The 18,053-nt window shown below is 41.0% G+C and overlaps 1 protein-coding gene across 2 annotated transcripts in view; it reads left to right on the top strand.

The window, feature by feature from the left end:
* Positions 1–246: 246 nt before the first annotated feature.
* SLC13A3 (solute carrier family 13 member 3) overlaps positions 247–18,053 on the top strand; it is a 106,971-nt gene continuing 89,164 nt past the window's right edge. Inside the window, exon 1 of one of the 2 annotated variants that reach the window (XM_017944758.3) lies at positions 247–338. Coding sequence is in view for 1 of the 2 variants with exons in the window: in XM_017944757.2 (XP_017800246.1) it covers positions 15,771–15,881 (111 nt within the window). In the remaining variant the exon portion in view is untranslated. Of the gene's footprint in view, positions 339–15,734; positions 15,882–18,053 lie in introns of those variants that run through there. The other variant, XM_017944757.2, reaches the window with a different exon arrangement.

Here is an 18,053-nt window from a genome sequence, read left to right as displayed (position 1 = left end):
GCCACCAGTATAACATATCCCTTACACTTCCTGATCAATGATGGTTGCCGGAGCTCAAGCCATGAGTCAGGAAGGAAGAAGGGAGAGGAAAGGAAAAAGGGTATGCTCCTTTAAAGACACAGTCCTAAATGTCCCACATAACAACTTCTACTAACTTCCCATTGGCCAGATCTTAATCATATAGATACACCAACTGTAGAGAAGCCTGAGAATTGTTTTTAAAGGTGGTCATGTATTCCAGGGAAGTGGCACTAAGGTCCAAAGGAAGCTGCATATGAGTGATCCCTGCTCTACCAGCCTCCCAAGCCTCCCAGTGCACCTTCTAGGAGACAAGCAAGGTAACCAATTTTTTATTTATCCATCTGCATTGTTAAGTATGCATGTATTTTTTTTATGTCTTTACACACTGGGCAGTATGAAGTTTTGTATGTATTTCTATACAGATACTTCTTAACTTACAATAGTGTTACCCCTCAATAAACCCATTGTAAGTTGAAAATATCTTAAGTTAAAAAAGCACTTAATACTCTCAGTAAATCCATTGTAAAGTTGAAAAATTCTAAGTCTAACCATCAACAATCAGGAAATGTCTGTATAATGTTCTTAGCATAGTGCTTAGAAAACAATTTTATAAATTGTAGGCATTGTCCCTCAAAAATGGTATTTATTATTTATACAAATGGTAGTACAATAAAATTATGAGTACCTTGAGTCACATTCTCTAATTTGCCTTGGTTGCTAGTGGTCAGACCCACCCAGCTTATGTGGTATCTTGCCAATAACTCCCATCAACCTGGGGTTTTTCTAACTTTGCCCTAAGGTGGGCACGATGGCAGGCTTGGGAACAGTCTAGTTGAGGGTTAGCAACACAGACTTTGGAGTCAGAAGACACATCTCTGAGTTTTAGTCTCTTCCTCTGTAATGAAGGTAATCACACCCATCTGGAAGGGTGGTTGTAAAAATAAAATGAGAAAAGCTGAGGAAGCACTGAGCATAGTGTCTGGGGCATAGTAAGTGCTCAATTAATGGTATAGGATGCCTTGATTAAAGGGCTTGACCTATCTCTGACAATCTTTAAAAGGAAGTTAAGTGAGGCAGGGGGTCGGGGGAGGGGGGTGGAACACAAGATTTCTCCTTTAGCTGAAGTGTGTCTCTGGATTTCAGGCCATGTGTTATATTCCTTCACTCAACACACATAATAACTTCTTGATCTTCTGATGACTCCAACAAGAAAAAGAGCTCAATATTTGTGTGGGGATATGGGAGTAGCAGTGTGTATCATTGGAATTTCAGCTCTATCATGCACCAGCTGTGTGACCTGGGACGAATGTCTTAATTCCTCTGAGTCTCAGTTTCCTTATCTGTCCAATGGACATACCTAGTAAGGAATGAAAATTAATGTTGGTCAAGCCATTCATTGACTGTGGAAGTTCTTTAAGAATTCCCTTCCACAGTCTACTGAACAGTATATCTCAACAGTAGGCTTAAAATATTCAGTAAAACATGCTGTAAACAGATGTACTGTCATCTAGACTTTGTTGCTCCATTTATAGAGCATAAGCAGCATAGATTTAGCATAATTCTTATGGGCCTTAAGATTTTCAGAACGGTAAATGAGCAAATCTTCAACTTAGAGTTACCAGCTGCATTAGGCCCTAACCAGAGAGTCAACTTGTCCTTTGAAGCTTTGAAGCCAGGCATTGACTTCTCTCTGGCTATAAAAGTCCTAGATGGCATCTTCTTCCAATAGAAGAGTATTTCATCTATGTTGAAAATCTGTTGTTCAGTGTAGTCATCTTCATCAGTGACCTTAGCTTGATCTTCTGGTTAACTTGGTGTAGCTTCTACTTCATCACTTGCTCTTTCACTTCGAACTTTTATGTTATGCAGATGGCTTCTTTCCTTAAACCTCATGTACTCAGCTAACTTCAAACTTTTCTTCTGCAGCTTCCTCGCCTCCCTCAGTCTTCATAGAATTAAAGAGAGTTAGGGTCTTTCTCTGGATTAGGCTTTGGCTTGGGAATGTTGTGGCTGGTTTAATCTTCTATGTTAGACTACTAAAACTTTCTCCATATCAGCAATAAGGCTGTTTTGCTTTCTTGTCATCCATGTGTTCACTGGAGTAGCACTTTTAATTTCCTTCCAGAACTTTTCCTTTACACTCACAAGTTGACTGTTTGGCACAAGAGGCCTAGTTTTTGGCCTGCGTTGACTTTTGACGTGCCTTCCTCCTAAGCGTAATCATTTCTAGCTTTTGATTTTAAAGTGAGAGACATATGACTCTTTCTTTCATTTGAATACTTTGAGGCCATTGAAGGATTATTAGTTGGACTAATTTCAATAGTATTGTATCTCAGAGAATAGGGGGGCTTGAGGAGAGGGAGAGAGATTGGGGAACAGCCAGTCGGTGGAGCAAGCAGAACACACACAACATTTATCCACTAAGTTTGCCATCTTATATGGGCACAGTTCATGGCCCCTCAAAACAATTATAATAGTAACTTCAAAGATCACTGATCACAGATCACCATAACAGATATGATTTTTAAAACAGTTTGAAATTGTGCAAGGATTACCAAAATGTGACCTAGAAACATGAAGTGAGCACATGCTGTTGGAAAAATGATGCCAGGAGAATTGCTCACTGTAGGGTTGTCACAAAAATGCAGTATCTGTAAAACACAATGAGACGAGATATGCCTGTGCACATTATAGTTCTCGTTTCAGATGAGGAAACTCAGTTTGGGTGAAACCTCCTGCCCAGCAACAAGCAAGTGGCCCAGCCAGAATTTGAATGTAGCTTTGTCTAATGCAGGGGTGACAGATTCACATAGGTAATACAGATGGATTTTATAAGGATGGAATGAGTTAAGACAGGTAAAGTACTGAAAACGGAGCCTGGTAAATAATAAGTGGAGTATATGTGCTCACTAATATTAATATTGTTATGATGATGACTACATTTAAGCCACCAGATTGAAACCTCTGCTCTAATGCCAAATATTGTACTCTTAATATCTTAGCTGGTTCTGGAACAGGGAACCCAACCCAGGCCCACCAGTAAAATATGCCCTGGTCTCAGCTGCCTCTACTTAGACTTTGGGGCATGGACCAGAGTTCCTTTGATGTCAATGAGTCCAGTTCTCTAGAAACAGCTTTTCCGGTTTAGAGTACTCCCATGCCCAGACCTTGAAGGTCCAAAGTGTTCTCTGGAGGGCCTTTGTCCCTCCATACAATGTTGTCTGGAGCCTTTGATGAAGCCGGTTATTGGGCTGGCTCAGGATCAAGTCCCAACCTGAAAGGTCATGGAAGACAGTTTCATCATAGCTTGGAATGGGTCCATTGGGAAATAACTTGCCCTCAGGGTTTATAGGAACGGCATCAGCATGATCTGGATAGGAAGTGAGTGCCACACCCCTTCCTGGGTTTTTCTCTTGCTATCTTGTGGTCTCCCAAATTTCAGATTTTGGCCTCAAATTTTCGGAATTTTGCCATTGCCACGTACTCCCTGCACTCCAAGTTACTTGGCATTTTTCTTTGAGTTGCTTTACATTGTAAATTTAAATAGATTTAAATTAAACGGAGAGCTTTTTAAAAAAGTCATAGGCTTTAATAAAAAACAAAAATCTCAGACAGGTGTGGTGGCTCATGCCTATAATCACAACATTTTGAGAGGCCGAGGCAGGAGGGTCGCTTGCGCCCAGGAGTTCGAGACCAACCTGGGCAACATAGCAAGGCCCTATCTCTACAAAAAATTAAAAAATTAGCCAGGTATGGTGGTGTGTGCCTGTAGTTCCAGCTACTCAGGATGCTGAAGTGGGAGGATTGCTTAAGCCAGGGAAGTCAAGGCTGCAGTGAGCCATGATCACGCAACTGCACTCCAGCCTGGGTAACAGAATGAGACCCTGTCTCAAAGCAACAACAACAACAACAACAACAACAACAACAAACAAACAAAAAAAACCACCAAAAATCACTCTCCTTAAGCCAAAAGTAATTATAAGAATAAACAAAATAAAAGTAAAATGATATTGCCTGGCTCAGCAAGAGGCCAATGTTTCTGACTCCAAACCCTTTTCTGTCTGTTACAAAAGAAGATTTATAGGTGATGAGGTCTTAAAGGGATACTGACACCCAACTGAGACTCTCTCCATGGTATAATGAGGAGTTAAAGAAAAGTTACACAGGATAACTTTCACTTTCTGTGATTCAATGTTATTTAAATGTCTGACATGAAATTATCTGTGTTTCCTCACTAGTATTCCTCTCACACTTTGAGAAATATCCCACCATCTCATATTTGATCCCAGTACCAGTTCCTCTCTCTCATAGCCTCATCAGAGTTTCAGCAAGACCTGCCAGCTCTGCTGGCAAAGTATATCCAGAATTGAATTCTTTCCTACCACCTCTGCCGTTACTAATCTGGTCCAAGCCACCATCGTCTTAGCCTGAGGTATCTTTGGAAAAAAAACAAAACAAAACACATGTACTAGGATGGCTATCGTTAAAAAGGTAAATAATGACAAGTGCTGGGAAAATGTAGAGTAACTGGAATCTTCATACACTGCTGGTGGGATTGTGAAATAGTGCAGACACCTTGGAAAACAGCCGGGCAGTTCCTCAAAAGTTTAGACATAGAGTTACTTACCATATAACCCAGAAATTTCACTCCTAGGTATGTACCTAAGAAAAATATAAACATGTCCAAAAACTTGTACAGTAATGGTCAAGGCAGCATTATTCATAATAGCCAGAAAGTTCAAACAGTCCAAATGTGTATTAACTGATGAATGAATAATAAAGTAGGATACACCCATACAATATTATTCAGCAATAAAAAGAAATGTAGTACCAATGCACGCTATGACAGAGATGAATCTTGAAAGCATTATGTTAAGTCAGCGAAGCCAGACACAAAAGGACCACATTTAATATGATTCCATTTATATGAAATGTCCAGAATAGGCAAATCTATACAGACAGGAAGTATCTTAGTAGTTGCCTGAGACTGGGGAGGTTGCGGGGAGATAGGGAGTGACCGTTGTTAGTGGGCATGAGGTTTCCCTTTGGGGTGATGAAAATGTTTTAAATTAATTGTAGTGATGGTTGCATTGTCAGTGTCCTGAAAAATCATTAAATTACACATTTTTTTTTTTTTTTTGAGACAGTACTTGCTGTATTGCCCAGGCTGGAGTGCAGTGATGCAAACACCACTCACTGCAGCCTTGACATCCTGGGCTCAAGTGATCCTCCTGTCTTAGCCTCCCAAGTAGCTGGGACCACAGGCACATGCCCCCATGCCTGGCTAATTGACATACTCACTTTTAAATAGGTGAATTATATGCTATATGAACTGTATCTCAGTAACACTGACTTTTTAAAAAAAATGAAAGCAGAATATGCCATTCTTCTCAAATCTCTACAATGGCTGCCCTGGTCACTGAGTGTGAAAGTCCTTACTTGGGCTTTCGGGATCCTACTTTGAGTCCTTGCTGGCTGGCTGTGACCCTGTCTCTGCACTCCAGTTCCTTGATGATGCTAAGACCTGTCATGTTGGCTGCTGCCTCAAAGCCATTGCATTTGACTTCTCCTTCTTCCTGGAATGCTTCCTTTGCATACCCAGAAGTTCATTTGTTCACTTTCTTTAGGTCTCAGTTTAACTTACGGTCCTCTTCGTGGACAGCTTCCCTGACCACCTTATCTACAAGAGCACCTCCAAAGCATCACTGTCAACTTCCCTTTGCTGCTTCTTTTTTCTTCCCAGATTTGTCATATTTTCATCTTTTGATTATAATACATTTTACTCATTTATTTGTTTATTATTTGCATCTGCCATCATGTAAGTTCCATGAGGTCAGGGATTTTAATTTTTTAGTCTTATTCATTACTGTATATACAGCCTGGTGTATAGTTGCCATATAGCAAGTATTGAATAAAACACATGATGAAAGGTATGTCTCATTAATCCCAAGTTTACTAATGAGCAAAACCAAGTCTGGTAGGTATTCAAATATTATTAATAGTTAAGTAGACATTGACAAGGCATCTAGCATAGACCATGCCCAGGCCCCAGAGCTGTTGGGTGTCAAGATTCTGTACTAACTCAGGAGGGTTGCTTCAGCCTTTAGACGTGATATGATAAAAAGCCAGTTCACATTTCCCAGGTTTCACCAGAATCTGGCAAAGCATGAATTAGATTTTTAGGGACGGTGGTTCTGAATCCAAGCTACCCTTTAGAATCTGCTTGGAGCTTAAAAAGAATCCTGATGGCCAAGCCACATCCTAGACAATGAAATCAGACTCTCTGAGGATGGAGCATCAGCACTGTTAATGCTCCTCAGGTGATTCCAATGTGCAGCCGGGGTTGAGAACCACGTGCTAGAAGTTGAAAGAAGTGTAGGTAGCACCCTTGTTATCTGAGGGGAATGAGTATTGGGAAATAGCCTCTTGAATTAATACACTCAAATTGTTGACAACTCCTTTAATATTAATACTTTCAGGGATTTGGTGCATGGAGAATACTCACTGCTACTTTACTTTGTTCAATGCTCAGTATTAAAGTCATATTGCACAGATCTAATAGACACCTCTACTAGAGTTATTACGGTGTAGTGTTGGTTTTGCATGGGGACTGCAGTGAATGGGTTTGAATCCCCACTCAACAGCTGTGTGTCCTTGGATAAGTTACTCAATTTCCCTGTACCTCAGTTTCCTCCTCTGCAAAATGGGAATATAACAGAACCTATTTCATAGGGTTATTTAAATGTTCAATGAATTAAATCATGTAAAGCTCTTAGAATAGGACCTGAACTAGAGTAAACATGTAGTGAGTGTGGCCGTTATTATTCATGAGTAAATAAGCTGGAAAGCCAACATTCCTTGCATTTGACATAGATCACAAACTTGATTAAATTCCCTTGTACAACATAGACTGCAATTACAAATCTTAGTAAAGCCCCCCCCACCTTCTTTTTTGACAAAAATGTCAACAATACATTCAAAGATTAGCGAACACACAGACAATGATAAAAGCAGATTAATAGAAGCAGATTCAGATTTGGCCTAGATTTTGGAATTCCCAGAGACTTAAAAAATCTACAACAAAAATGCTAAAAATGAAGGAATCTAAAGAACAACATGCATAAACAAATGGAAAACTTCCGCAGAGACTTATAAACTATTAAAAGAACTAGTGAAAATTTTGGAGATGAAAAATACAATATCAGAAATGAAGACTTAGACCTGTAAGAGACTGGGCACACCAAAGACAGGAATCTGTAAAGACAGGTAATAGAAAACGCGTGTTTGAAACACGTAGAGAAGAAAAAGTGGAAAAAAAAAAAAAAAGAGAACAAAGAGTCTGAAATTTGTAAGATGATACCAAATGCTCTAACATAAATGTTACCAGGATTCTAGAAGGAAAGGAGAGAGAAAATGGGGCAAAAGAGGTATTTGAAGAGATCATGACTGGAAATATACCAAAATTGATCAAAGACATCAGTGCACGGATCCAAGCAGCTCAGCAAATTCCAGGTAAATAAATATAAGAGATACACTACACCTAAGCGTTTCAGCCAAACTGCTGAAAAGTGAAAGATAAAGAGATCTTACAAGTAGCCAGAGTAAAAAAAAAGACATTACTTACAGAGGAACAATGATATGAATGGTGGCTAATTTCTTACCAAAAACAATATAAACTTGAACACAGTGGAATGAGATCTTTAAGTGCTGAAAGAAAAAAAATTGTCAATCTTGACTTCTATATCCAGTGAAAGTAACTTCAAAAACAAAGGCTAAAATAAAGATACTTTCAGATAAACAGAAGCTGAGAGAATTTCCTTTCAACAAACCAGCACTATAAAAAATGGTAAAAGAAATGCTAGCACCTGAAAGAGAAATGATCCTGGATCTGGAGGAAGAAATGAAGAGATAGGGTAAGTATTTGGGAAAATATGAAATACTTTTTGAAGTACATTTATCTTTTATTTATATAATTTATACATGTCTTTTAAAGACTATTGATTGTTTAAAAAATTAAAACAATATATTGTGCAATTCAAACTGGTGTTCTGGTAAATGTTTAACAATTGGCTGTTGGAAAAAAAAGCCCTTATTTATGAATTTTATTAATTTCATGGTGTAAATAGTCTTGCTATGGGTGATTTCATACTACCATCAGTTCTACAGCTGGCTCACAAATTTTCTGAAAGAGTAACAGTCATTTTTCATAAGCTAGCACGAGTTATCTTCAGCACATACTTGGGTTTATAGAATACACAGATTTAAAAATACAATAAAAGTACAAAGGAAGAGAAGAAGGTGGTAAATGGAATTTTTTACATTATTTCCATTATTGTAAGGCTTTCTTTCTTCTTTCTTTTTTCTTTTCTTTTCTTTTCTTTTTTTAAGGCAGTGTCTCACTCTGTTACCCAGGCTGGAGTGCAGTGCTATGATCTCAGCTCACTGCAACCTCCACCTCCCAGGCTCATGCTATCCTCCCACCCACCTCAGCCTCCCAAGCAGCTGGGACTACAGGTGCCTGCTACCACAATCGGCTAAGTTTTGTATTTTTTGTAGAGATGGGGTTTCACCATGTTGGCCAGGCTGGTCTAGAACTCCTGGACTCAAGCGACACCCTCCTCAGCCTCCCAGATTGCTGGGATTACAGGCATGAGCAACTATACTTGACCACCATTATTGTATGGCTCTTATGTTGTTCCTAAAATAATATATCATTATTTGAAGGTAGACTGTGATAAAGATGCATATCATAATCTCTAGAGAAACCACTAAAATAATAAAACAAAAAAACTAAAATATTAATAGAGGAAATAAAATAAAATACACCAAAATATAATCAATTGATACAAAAGAAAGAGAGAAGGAAGAGCGTAACAAAGAACAAACAAGATAAATAGAAAACAAATAGCAAAATGAGACACTTAAATCCAACCAGATAATTACATTAAATGTAAATTGATTAGACACTCCAATTAAAGTATCAGAGAATGTTAGACTAGATAAAAAAGCAGAGTTCATCAATACACTGAATACAACAAACACATTGTACATATAGAAACAGGTTGACAGTTAAAAAAAGTGGAAAAGATATATAATACAAACATTGAGCATAAGAAAGCTACTGTGGCTATTTAAATATCAGATAAAGTGGACTTCAAGACAAAGGGCATCTATGGTGATAAAGAGGGAGATTTTAGAATGATAGAAAGGTGAATCCACCAATAGGACATAACAATCTTAAGTGTGTACACATTTAACAACAGAGCTTCAAAATCTATGAAGTGAAAACTGACAGAACTAAAGTGAGAAATAGACATATCCACAATTAAATTGGAGATTTTAAGAATCTAAATTTGAAAAACACGATCAGCCAACTTGACCCAATGAATATTTTCTATCAGTAAATATACTCAATCACTTTTTAAAAACAATTTTTATGAAAAAATTTAGAGACAGGATCTCACTGTGTTACCCAGGCTGGTCTCGAACTCCTGAGCTCAAGTGGTCCTCCTGCCTTGGCCTCCCAACATACTGGGATTACAGGTGTGAGCCACCGCAGCTGGCCTCAATGCACTTCTGTTCTGGCTTTATTGAGGTATAATTATATATAATAAAATTCACCCATTTTAAATGATCAGTTTGATGGAATTTAATAATTATATACGACTGTATTACCACCACCACAGTCAACAGAATACATCTATCACCCTATACATTTCCTCATGCTGTTTCCAACTGATCCTGTCTTTTAACCCCCATTGCTTAGCAATCACTGATTTCTATAACTAAAGTTTGCCTCTTTTAACTCTTCATATAAATATAATTATGCAGAATGTAGTTTTTTTGTGTCTTCAGCTTCTTTCATATAGCATAATTTTTTTTGATATTTATCTATAGTGTTGCATGTATCAGTATTCCAAAGCAACTACCACCCAGCAGTAACAAGGACACCACCCTCCTTCAGTGTCAATGGAAGCCACATGGGGAACAAAAACAAGGCACTCCTACTCCTCCAGCCAGGGAGGTATCAGGAGAGGGCTGATGGGAGCTAGAACTCCCAGCATTCCCCAGCAGTAATGAACCCCCCTGAGATGGTTTCGATGTTTGTCCTGTCCAAATCTCATGTTGAAATATAATCCCCAATGTTGGAGGTGGGGCCTGGTGGGAGGTGTTTGGGTCATGGGTTGGATCCCTCATAACTTGGTGCTGTCCTTGAGATGTGAGTGAGTTCTCAGGAAATCTGGTTGTTTAAAAGTGTGTGGCACCGTCCCCCCCCCATCTTCCCCCACCCACCGCCTTGCTCCTGCTCTGGTCATGTGACATGCCTGCTCAGGCTTTGCCTTCTGCCACGAGCAAAATCTCCCCGAGGCCTTCCCAGAAGGCAAGCAGATGACAGCGCCATGCTTCTTGTACAGCCTTGCAGAACGATGAGCTAATTAAACCTCTTTTCTTCATGAATTACTCAGCCTCACATATTTCTTTATAGCAATGCAAAAATGGTCTAACACCTCCCCCCACCTCAGATACTAATGGAGGATGAGGTGGGGAACTGGACTTCTACTTTCATCTGGTGGTAATGAGGTGACGTCCCCATTTCCTTTGCAAGAGCACTGAAAGAAGTCAGTAAAAACAGAAGGTTTAATAAGAGCCCAAATCTTGTAATACATTACCCAAAATGTCCAGGTCCCAAACGAAAGTCACTTGTATAAGTGGAAGGTCTTAAACTGCCTTTTTTTATTTTTTGAGACAGTGTCGCACTCTGTCATCCAGGCTGGAATGCAGTAGTGCGATCTTGGCTCGCTGTAACTTCTGCCTCCCGGGTTCAAATGATTTTCATGCCTCAGCCTCCTGAGTAGCTGGGATTACAAGCATGCCATCCCACCCAGCTACTTCCTGGAGGTAGAAGCCTTATCTTACAAGCTCAGTGCCCTCTGATGATGTCTCGGATCATGATAAAAGTTTTTTTTCAAACTTTTTCTCAAAAGTTTTTTTTTTTGTTGTTGTTGTTGTTGTTGTGTTTTTTAGTAGAGATGAGGTTTTGCTATATTGACCAGGCTGGTCAAACTGACTTTTGATGCTTAATGTCAAGATGACAGTGATGGTGTCACATTGGAAACAAATGAAAAAAGTAGAAAACCTCAGCAAAGATCCAGAAGACTTAGCAAAGTAATAGAAGATACAAAGAAGAATCAAATGAAAATTGTATAACTGAGAAATATTATACAACGGATGCGTTCGACAGCATATGGAGAGGGCAGAAGGATCAGTGAACTGGGATGTGGAACAATGGAAATTACCCAATGTGAACAACAGAGAGAGAATAGACTGAAAAGGTAAATAGAGCTGCAGGGATGGGGGAATTACAGCAAAATATCTAACATCTGTGTCACTGGGATGTGTCACCGGAATTATGGAAGGAGATGAAAAAGAGGGTGGGGCATACAATTATTCAAAAAAATAATGGCTGAAAACTTCCCAAATTTGGCCATATATATATGTGTGTGTGTGTGTGTATGTATGTACATATGTATGTGTATATATGGCTGTATATGTGTGTATATATACACATATGTATATACCTACACACACACATATATAGCCAAATTTGGGAAGTTTTCAGCCATTATTTCTGTATATGTGTGTATACATATATATACACATATGTGTGTATATATATACGTGTGTGTATGTGTGTATATACGTGTGTGTATGTGTGTGTGTATATATACACATGTATATGTATAAATCTACAGAACTAAGAAGCTGAGTGAACTCCAAATATTACTAGTATTAAACCAAATAAATCCACACCAAGACATATCATGGCCAAACTTCTCAAAACAAAAGACAAAAAAAAAAAAATCTTGAAAAAGATTTTTTCAAGAGAAAGAGAAATGAACCTTACCTATGGAGAAGAAATAATTCAAATGATATCAGAGTTTTCACCAGAGACTATGGAGGCCAGAAAGTAGGTATATAACATTTCTCAAGTACTGAAAGAAAATAACAGAATTCTATATCCACTGAAATAAGAACCAAGGAGTAATCAAGACCTTCTCAGATGATGGAAAACTAAGAGAATTTGTTGCTGGCAGACCTAGTCTGAAAGAATGATTAAAGGAAGTTCTTGGCCAGGTGTGGTGGCTCATGCCTATAATCCCAACAATTTGGGAGGCCTAGGCTGGTTGATCACCTGAGGTCAGGAGTTTGAGACAAGCCTGGCTGACATGGTATAACCCCGTCTCTACTAAAAGTACAAAAAATTAGCTGGGCATGATGGTGGGTGCCTGTAATCCCAGCTACTCAGGAGGCTGAGGCAGGAGAATCACTTGAACCCAGGAGGCGGAGGTTGCAGTGAGCTGAGATGGCGCCATTACATTCCAGTCTGGGCAACAAGAGCAAAACTCCACGTCAAAAAGAAAAAAAATTATATCTGATAGTTGAAGCAAATGTTAAAACTTTGATGTGGTAGAACCATACATTTAGAAAATGTATGTAGAGAAAATATTGAAAGCAGTGTTTTAAACTGGGTAAGGCAAAGGGGCATGAAGTAAGGTTTCTATACATCACTGGAATTGGTAAAATGGCAATACCAGTGGATTATAACTTATAAGTTATGTACATACAATGTAATACCTAGAACAATTACTAAAAAAAGCCATGCAAATCACAAAAAAACAAAACGCTAAAAAAACGGACCAAGGCCCTGGATAGACATTTCTCCAAACAAGATATAGATGACCAGTAAACACATGGAAAGATGTTCAACATCAATAATCATTAGAGAAACGTACAACAAAATCACAATGAGATACCACTTCACACCTATTAGGATGGCTATTATTTAAAAAATCACAGAAAATAAGTGTTGGTGAGGATGTGGTGAAACCGGACGCCTTGCGCACTGTTTGTGTGAATGTAAAAAAGTGCAGCCTTTGTGAAAAACAGTATGGCCATTTCTCAATAATAATTTTTAAAAAGCACAGAATTACCTTATGATCCAGCAATTCCACTTCTGGGTATATACCCAAAAGAACTGAAAGCAGGGACTCAGACAGATACTCTTTGTACACCCATGTTTATAGCTGCATTACTCACAATAGCCAAAAGGTAGAAACAACCCAATGTCTATCAACAAATGAATGGATAAACAGATATGGTATATCCATACAATGGAATATTATTCAGCCTTAAAAAGGAATTATGACACATGCTACAACATGGATGAGCCTTAAGGACACAAAGCTAGTCAGAAAATGATAAATATTCCATGGTACCACTTGTATGAGTTATCAAGATTAATCAAATTTAGAGACAGAAAGCAGAATGATGGTTTCCAGAGGCTGTGGGAGGAGAGAATGAAGTTATTTTGTAATGAATACAGTGTTTCAAAACTGTAAAATGATTTTTTTTTTTTTTTTTTTTTGAGATGGAGTCTGTCTCTGTCACCCAGGCTGGAGTGCAGTGGCACTATCTTGGCTCACTGCAAGCTCCGCCTCCCGGGTTCATTCCATTCTCCTGCCTCAGTCTCCCGAGTGGCTGGGACTACAGGTGCCCGCCACCACGCCTGGCTAATTTTTTGTATTTTTGGTAGAGACGGGGGTTTCACCATGTTAGCCAGGATGGTCTCCATCTCCTGACCTCGTGATCCGCCCGTCTCAGCCTCCTAAAGTGCTGGGATTACAGGCGTGAGCCACCGTGCCTGGCCTCAAAACTGTAAAACTTCTGACAAACTTGTCCAACCTGCCTTATTTTGTTGTTGTTGTTCTTTTTTTGTTTGTTTATTTGTTTTAGGCTTTTAGCAGCCTGAAGCCATGGTTTTTAGTTTCTGTCTCTAGTGATGAGTGGAAAAGAGGGATGAGGAAGGGGCTTTACTGGCCCAACCAGAAACAGAAACTGAGAACCCATGACTGTATTCTCTCCCTTGGACATCTCTGTGAGAACAAAACAAACTAAACACATGAGAAACTCTTTGGGATCTAAGGCTATGCAGAGAGCTTAACCCGATGATCCAAAGGAACAATTTGATAAATTTAACTACATCAAAATTAGAAATGTTTGCTTGGTGATATATAGTTAAGAGGCTGAAAGGACAAACTACAGATGGGGAGAAATATTTGCAAACAACATGACTGACAAAGGACTGACATCTAGAATTTGCAAAGAACCCTCAAAACTCAACAGTAAAAAACCAAATAATACAAGTAGAAAAAGGGCAAATGACAGGAAAAGATAGTTCACCAAAGAGGATATAGAGATGGCAAATTCGCATGTGAAAAGATGTTAAACATCACTAGCCATTAGAGAAATATAAATTAAAACCACAACGAGCTATCACTACATCCCCGTCAGAATGGTTAAAATAAAATAAACAGTGACAACACCAAATGTTGGCAAAGATGTGGAGAAATTGGATGATTCATACATTGTTGATGGAAATGCAAAATAGTACAATCACTTTGGAAGACAGGTTGACAGTGTCTTAAAAAGCTAAGCATTGCAAATACTGGGCAACCCAGAAGTTGCACTCCTGTATGGTTACCTGAGAGTAAATAGAAGGGAATAGAAGTGACTCACCCTCCTTAAAAAAAAAAAAAAAAAAAAAAAAAAAAAAAAAAAAATTAGTTGGACATGGTGTCACACGCCTGTAATCCCAGCTACTCAGGAGGCTGAGACAGAAGAATTGCTTGAACCTGGGAGGCGGAGGTTGCAGGGAGCCGAGATTGCTCCACTGCACCCCAGCCTGGGTGATAGAGTGAGACTCCATCTCAAAACAAAACAAAACAAAAGAATAACTCATCAACAGCAGTAACTCCCATTGAGCACATGCCCTGCCAGACACTGCACTCATCACATTACCTGTGTTATCTCATTTAAACTTCCTAACAACCTTCTTGTCTAGTGTAGACTATTTTTTTAAATTTAACTTTTATTTTAAGTTCAGGGGTACAGGTGCAGGTTTGTTGTATAGGTGAACTTGTGTCGTGGAGATTTGTTGTACAGATTATTTCATCATCCAGGTATTAAGTCTAGTGCCCATTAGTTATTTTTCCTGATCCTCTGTCTTCTCCCACCCTCCAGCCTCCGAAAGGCTTCAGTGTCTGTTGCTCCCCTCTATGTGTCCATGTGTTCTCATCATTTAGTTCCTGGTTATGAGTGAAAACATGAGGCATTTGGTTTTCTGTTCCTGTGTTAGTTTGCTAAGGATAATGGCCTCCAGCTCCATCCATGTTCCTGCAAAAATCATGATGTCCTTCTTTTTGGTGGCTGCATAGTATTCCATGGTGTAGACTATTATTATCACCACTCCACTTTCAGGCTCAGAGGCTGTTGTTCAAGGCCACGCAGTAAGTGGCAGTGCCAGGATTTGAACCCAGGTAAAAGGAGTACGCACCTTAATCCTCGCCTTGTCATCCTCAGCCATCTCACAAGCGGGTAAACAGAGGTGAGGAGAGGATAAGCCAGCTGCCCCAGGCCACATTGCTGGGAAGCCGAGAGGCTGCGATCCAAAGCTGCCCTGCGGCTAGGGTCCCGGTTGCTAGTTCTCGTGCCTACCTTTCTCCAACGTTCCCAGGCCTCTTTCACCCGGTCCCAGGGGCGCAGGCACCACCCTTTTCCTCCAGGAGGAGCAGGGAGAGGGCGGGTTCCCCAGCGCAGTCCCCTCCCCGACCCTCCCCCAGGCTTTAAGCCGGCGCCGGGGCCAGGCGGGGCAGTCCCGGGCCGGCCCGCTCCGCCCGGAGATCGCGCTGATGGCGGCGCTGGCGGCAGCGGCCAAGAAGGTGTGGAGCGCGCGGCGGCTGCTGGTGCTGCTGTTCACGCCGCTCGCGCTGCTGCCGGTGGTCTTCGCCCTCCCACCCAAGGTAACGCCTCCTCCGCCAGTGCGCCCCCGGTCCGCCACAGGCGGGATCTTCTCCCAAGCCTCCAAGTTGGGAGACCGCTGAGGTCCCAGTGTAGACAGGCTCCAGTAGACCCCCTCGACCTCCCTCCCTTGCACCTGCCGCGGACCGCTGTGAACGCTCCCAACGCCTCTTCCCTCTTCCCAGCTGCTCCTTAGAGCTTGAGTCCCACTCTGCCCTCTGGGTCTCACTTCCTTGGGAATAATTTCGTTTCGTTTCAGTGACAGGTTCTCGCCTGTCACCCAGGCTGGAGTGCGGTGGTGTGATCATAGCTCACTGCAGCCTCCAACTTCTGGACTCAAGCGATCCTCCTTCCGCAGCCTCCCTAGTGGCTAGAACTACAGGTGCATGCCCAGCTAATTTTTTTTTTTTTTTAAATAGAGATAGGGTCTCGCTATGTTGTCCAGGCTGGTCTCGATCTCCTGGAATCAAGCGATTCTCCCACTTTGGTCTCCCATATGCTGGGATTACAGGCGTGAGCCACTGTGCCTAACAGAATTCTTTCTTTCCTGAGGTCTAATTCTGTGCTTGGTGCTGTGTTGCACATTTCACTTGACAGTCACAGTGAACACTTACTGTGTGCCAAGCTGTTTGACCTGGGGCAAGTCACTTAACCTCTCTGAACTTCAGTTTACTCATGTGTAAAAACGGGAGAAATGGTAATGCCCACTAATAGGGCAATATGTGTAAATCTCTTGTAACTAAACCTGGTACAGAATAAATGTCTAATAAGCAGTGGCTGGTCTTTTTCTGCACCAGGTCCTTACATGATGAGGACGGTAAGATTCATGAGTGCTTACTAGGGGTGAGGATTTGCCTTTTGCTTATCACTTTATTTAATTATTTCAATGCCTCTCAGAGGGGAAAGATTATTTGACCCATTTTCCAGAGGAGAAAGCCAAAGCTCAGAGAGAGAGTGACTTGCTCAGAGTCACACAGCAACTGACTGTGTCGGTATTCAGTCCCTGGCTTGTTGGAATCCAGAACCCTAGCTGTTTTCAGTCTCCCCGAGGAAGTAACACCTAGAAGATCAAAGACCGCAGGTGGAGTTCAGGAGTCATAACTGAAATCAACACTAGTAGGGGCTGGAAGGAGATGGTACCACAGGTCCCTTTTGGGTCCTTCACCTGTGCCCACCCCAGCCAGGGCATCATGAGAGGGCACTGGGCTTGTAAGATAAGGCTTCTACCTCCAGGAAGTTGCTTCACCATCTCTCAGTAAGATATTAAATGTTCACAAAAATAAAAGTAAAGAGGAGGTATAATTTAGGGTGCATTACCCAGCACCGATCAGCTGAGACCAGGGAGGTTCTCCTGGAAGAAGGAGCCCTCCGTGGGCACATGCAGTAAGAAGGTGACACCAGGTGGTTCCAAGGAGACCCAGGGCTAACACATAGCAAGTTCAATAGTGTGGAATTATCTAAGCTATTAGAGTTTCTCGACATGGAAGAGAAAAACACAATAAATGATGGAATAAAGATGAGGTGACCTTTTCAAAAACCAGCCCACCCCAGGCCACTTTCTGACCTGTGGATCTTAATGTCCTGGACCAATCTCCTTTCCTCTTTGGGTTTTGCTTCCCCGTAAACTGGAGCAATTACACCGCTAGCTTCTGGGATTGATGTGAGAGGCTGAGTAAGGCTTTGTGAAACATCTTTGGTGGAAGTGTAGGTGGCTGAGCCTTGACTGGTTGCTGTCTGCAAGGCCCTAGGCAGAGCTCTCTGGCAAGAAGAGACAAAACACACAGTCTCTATTCTCAGCAGGGGTCCCGATAGCTTCTCTCTGCTCTGTTCTCTAGCAAGAGGATGAACGCAAGAGCAGATCCAAGGGTTATGGGGCCTGGAGCATATACTTGAGGGGGTCTCTTTAAGAAAATGAATACAGATTTACAAATATGAGATTCGGTACAAGGCTTGGGAGAGGCTCTGAAGCTTGAGCTTCACAAAGTATCCTCTTCCTGTCTGAACCCCAACATGCACAATTGAATGGAAGGCAGGGAGAGATAACAGGGAGAGCCCCTGGGATGTAACCGCCCATGATGGTGCTAAGCCTGATGAGGAAGGTGTTTTATTGAATGCTTAGCTCTTACCGTGTGCTAGGGGCCATGCTAGGAGCCTGTCAGGCTTGTCCCATGTAA

The sequence above is a fragment of the Papio anubis genome, chromosome 16 (genome assembly GCF_008728515.1).
Source record: "Papio anubis isolate 15944 chromosome 16, Panubis1.0, whole genome shotgun sequence".
Lineage (NCBI taxonomy): Eukaryota > Metazoa > Chordata > Mammalia > Primates > Cercopithecidae > Papio > Papio anubis.
The sequence above is the reverse complement of the archived record's forward strand: the minus strand, read 5'-3'. Positions and strand labels throughout refer to the sequence as shown.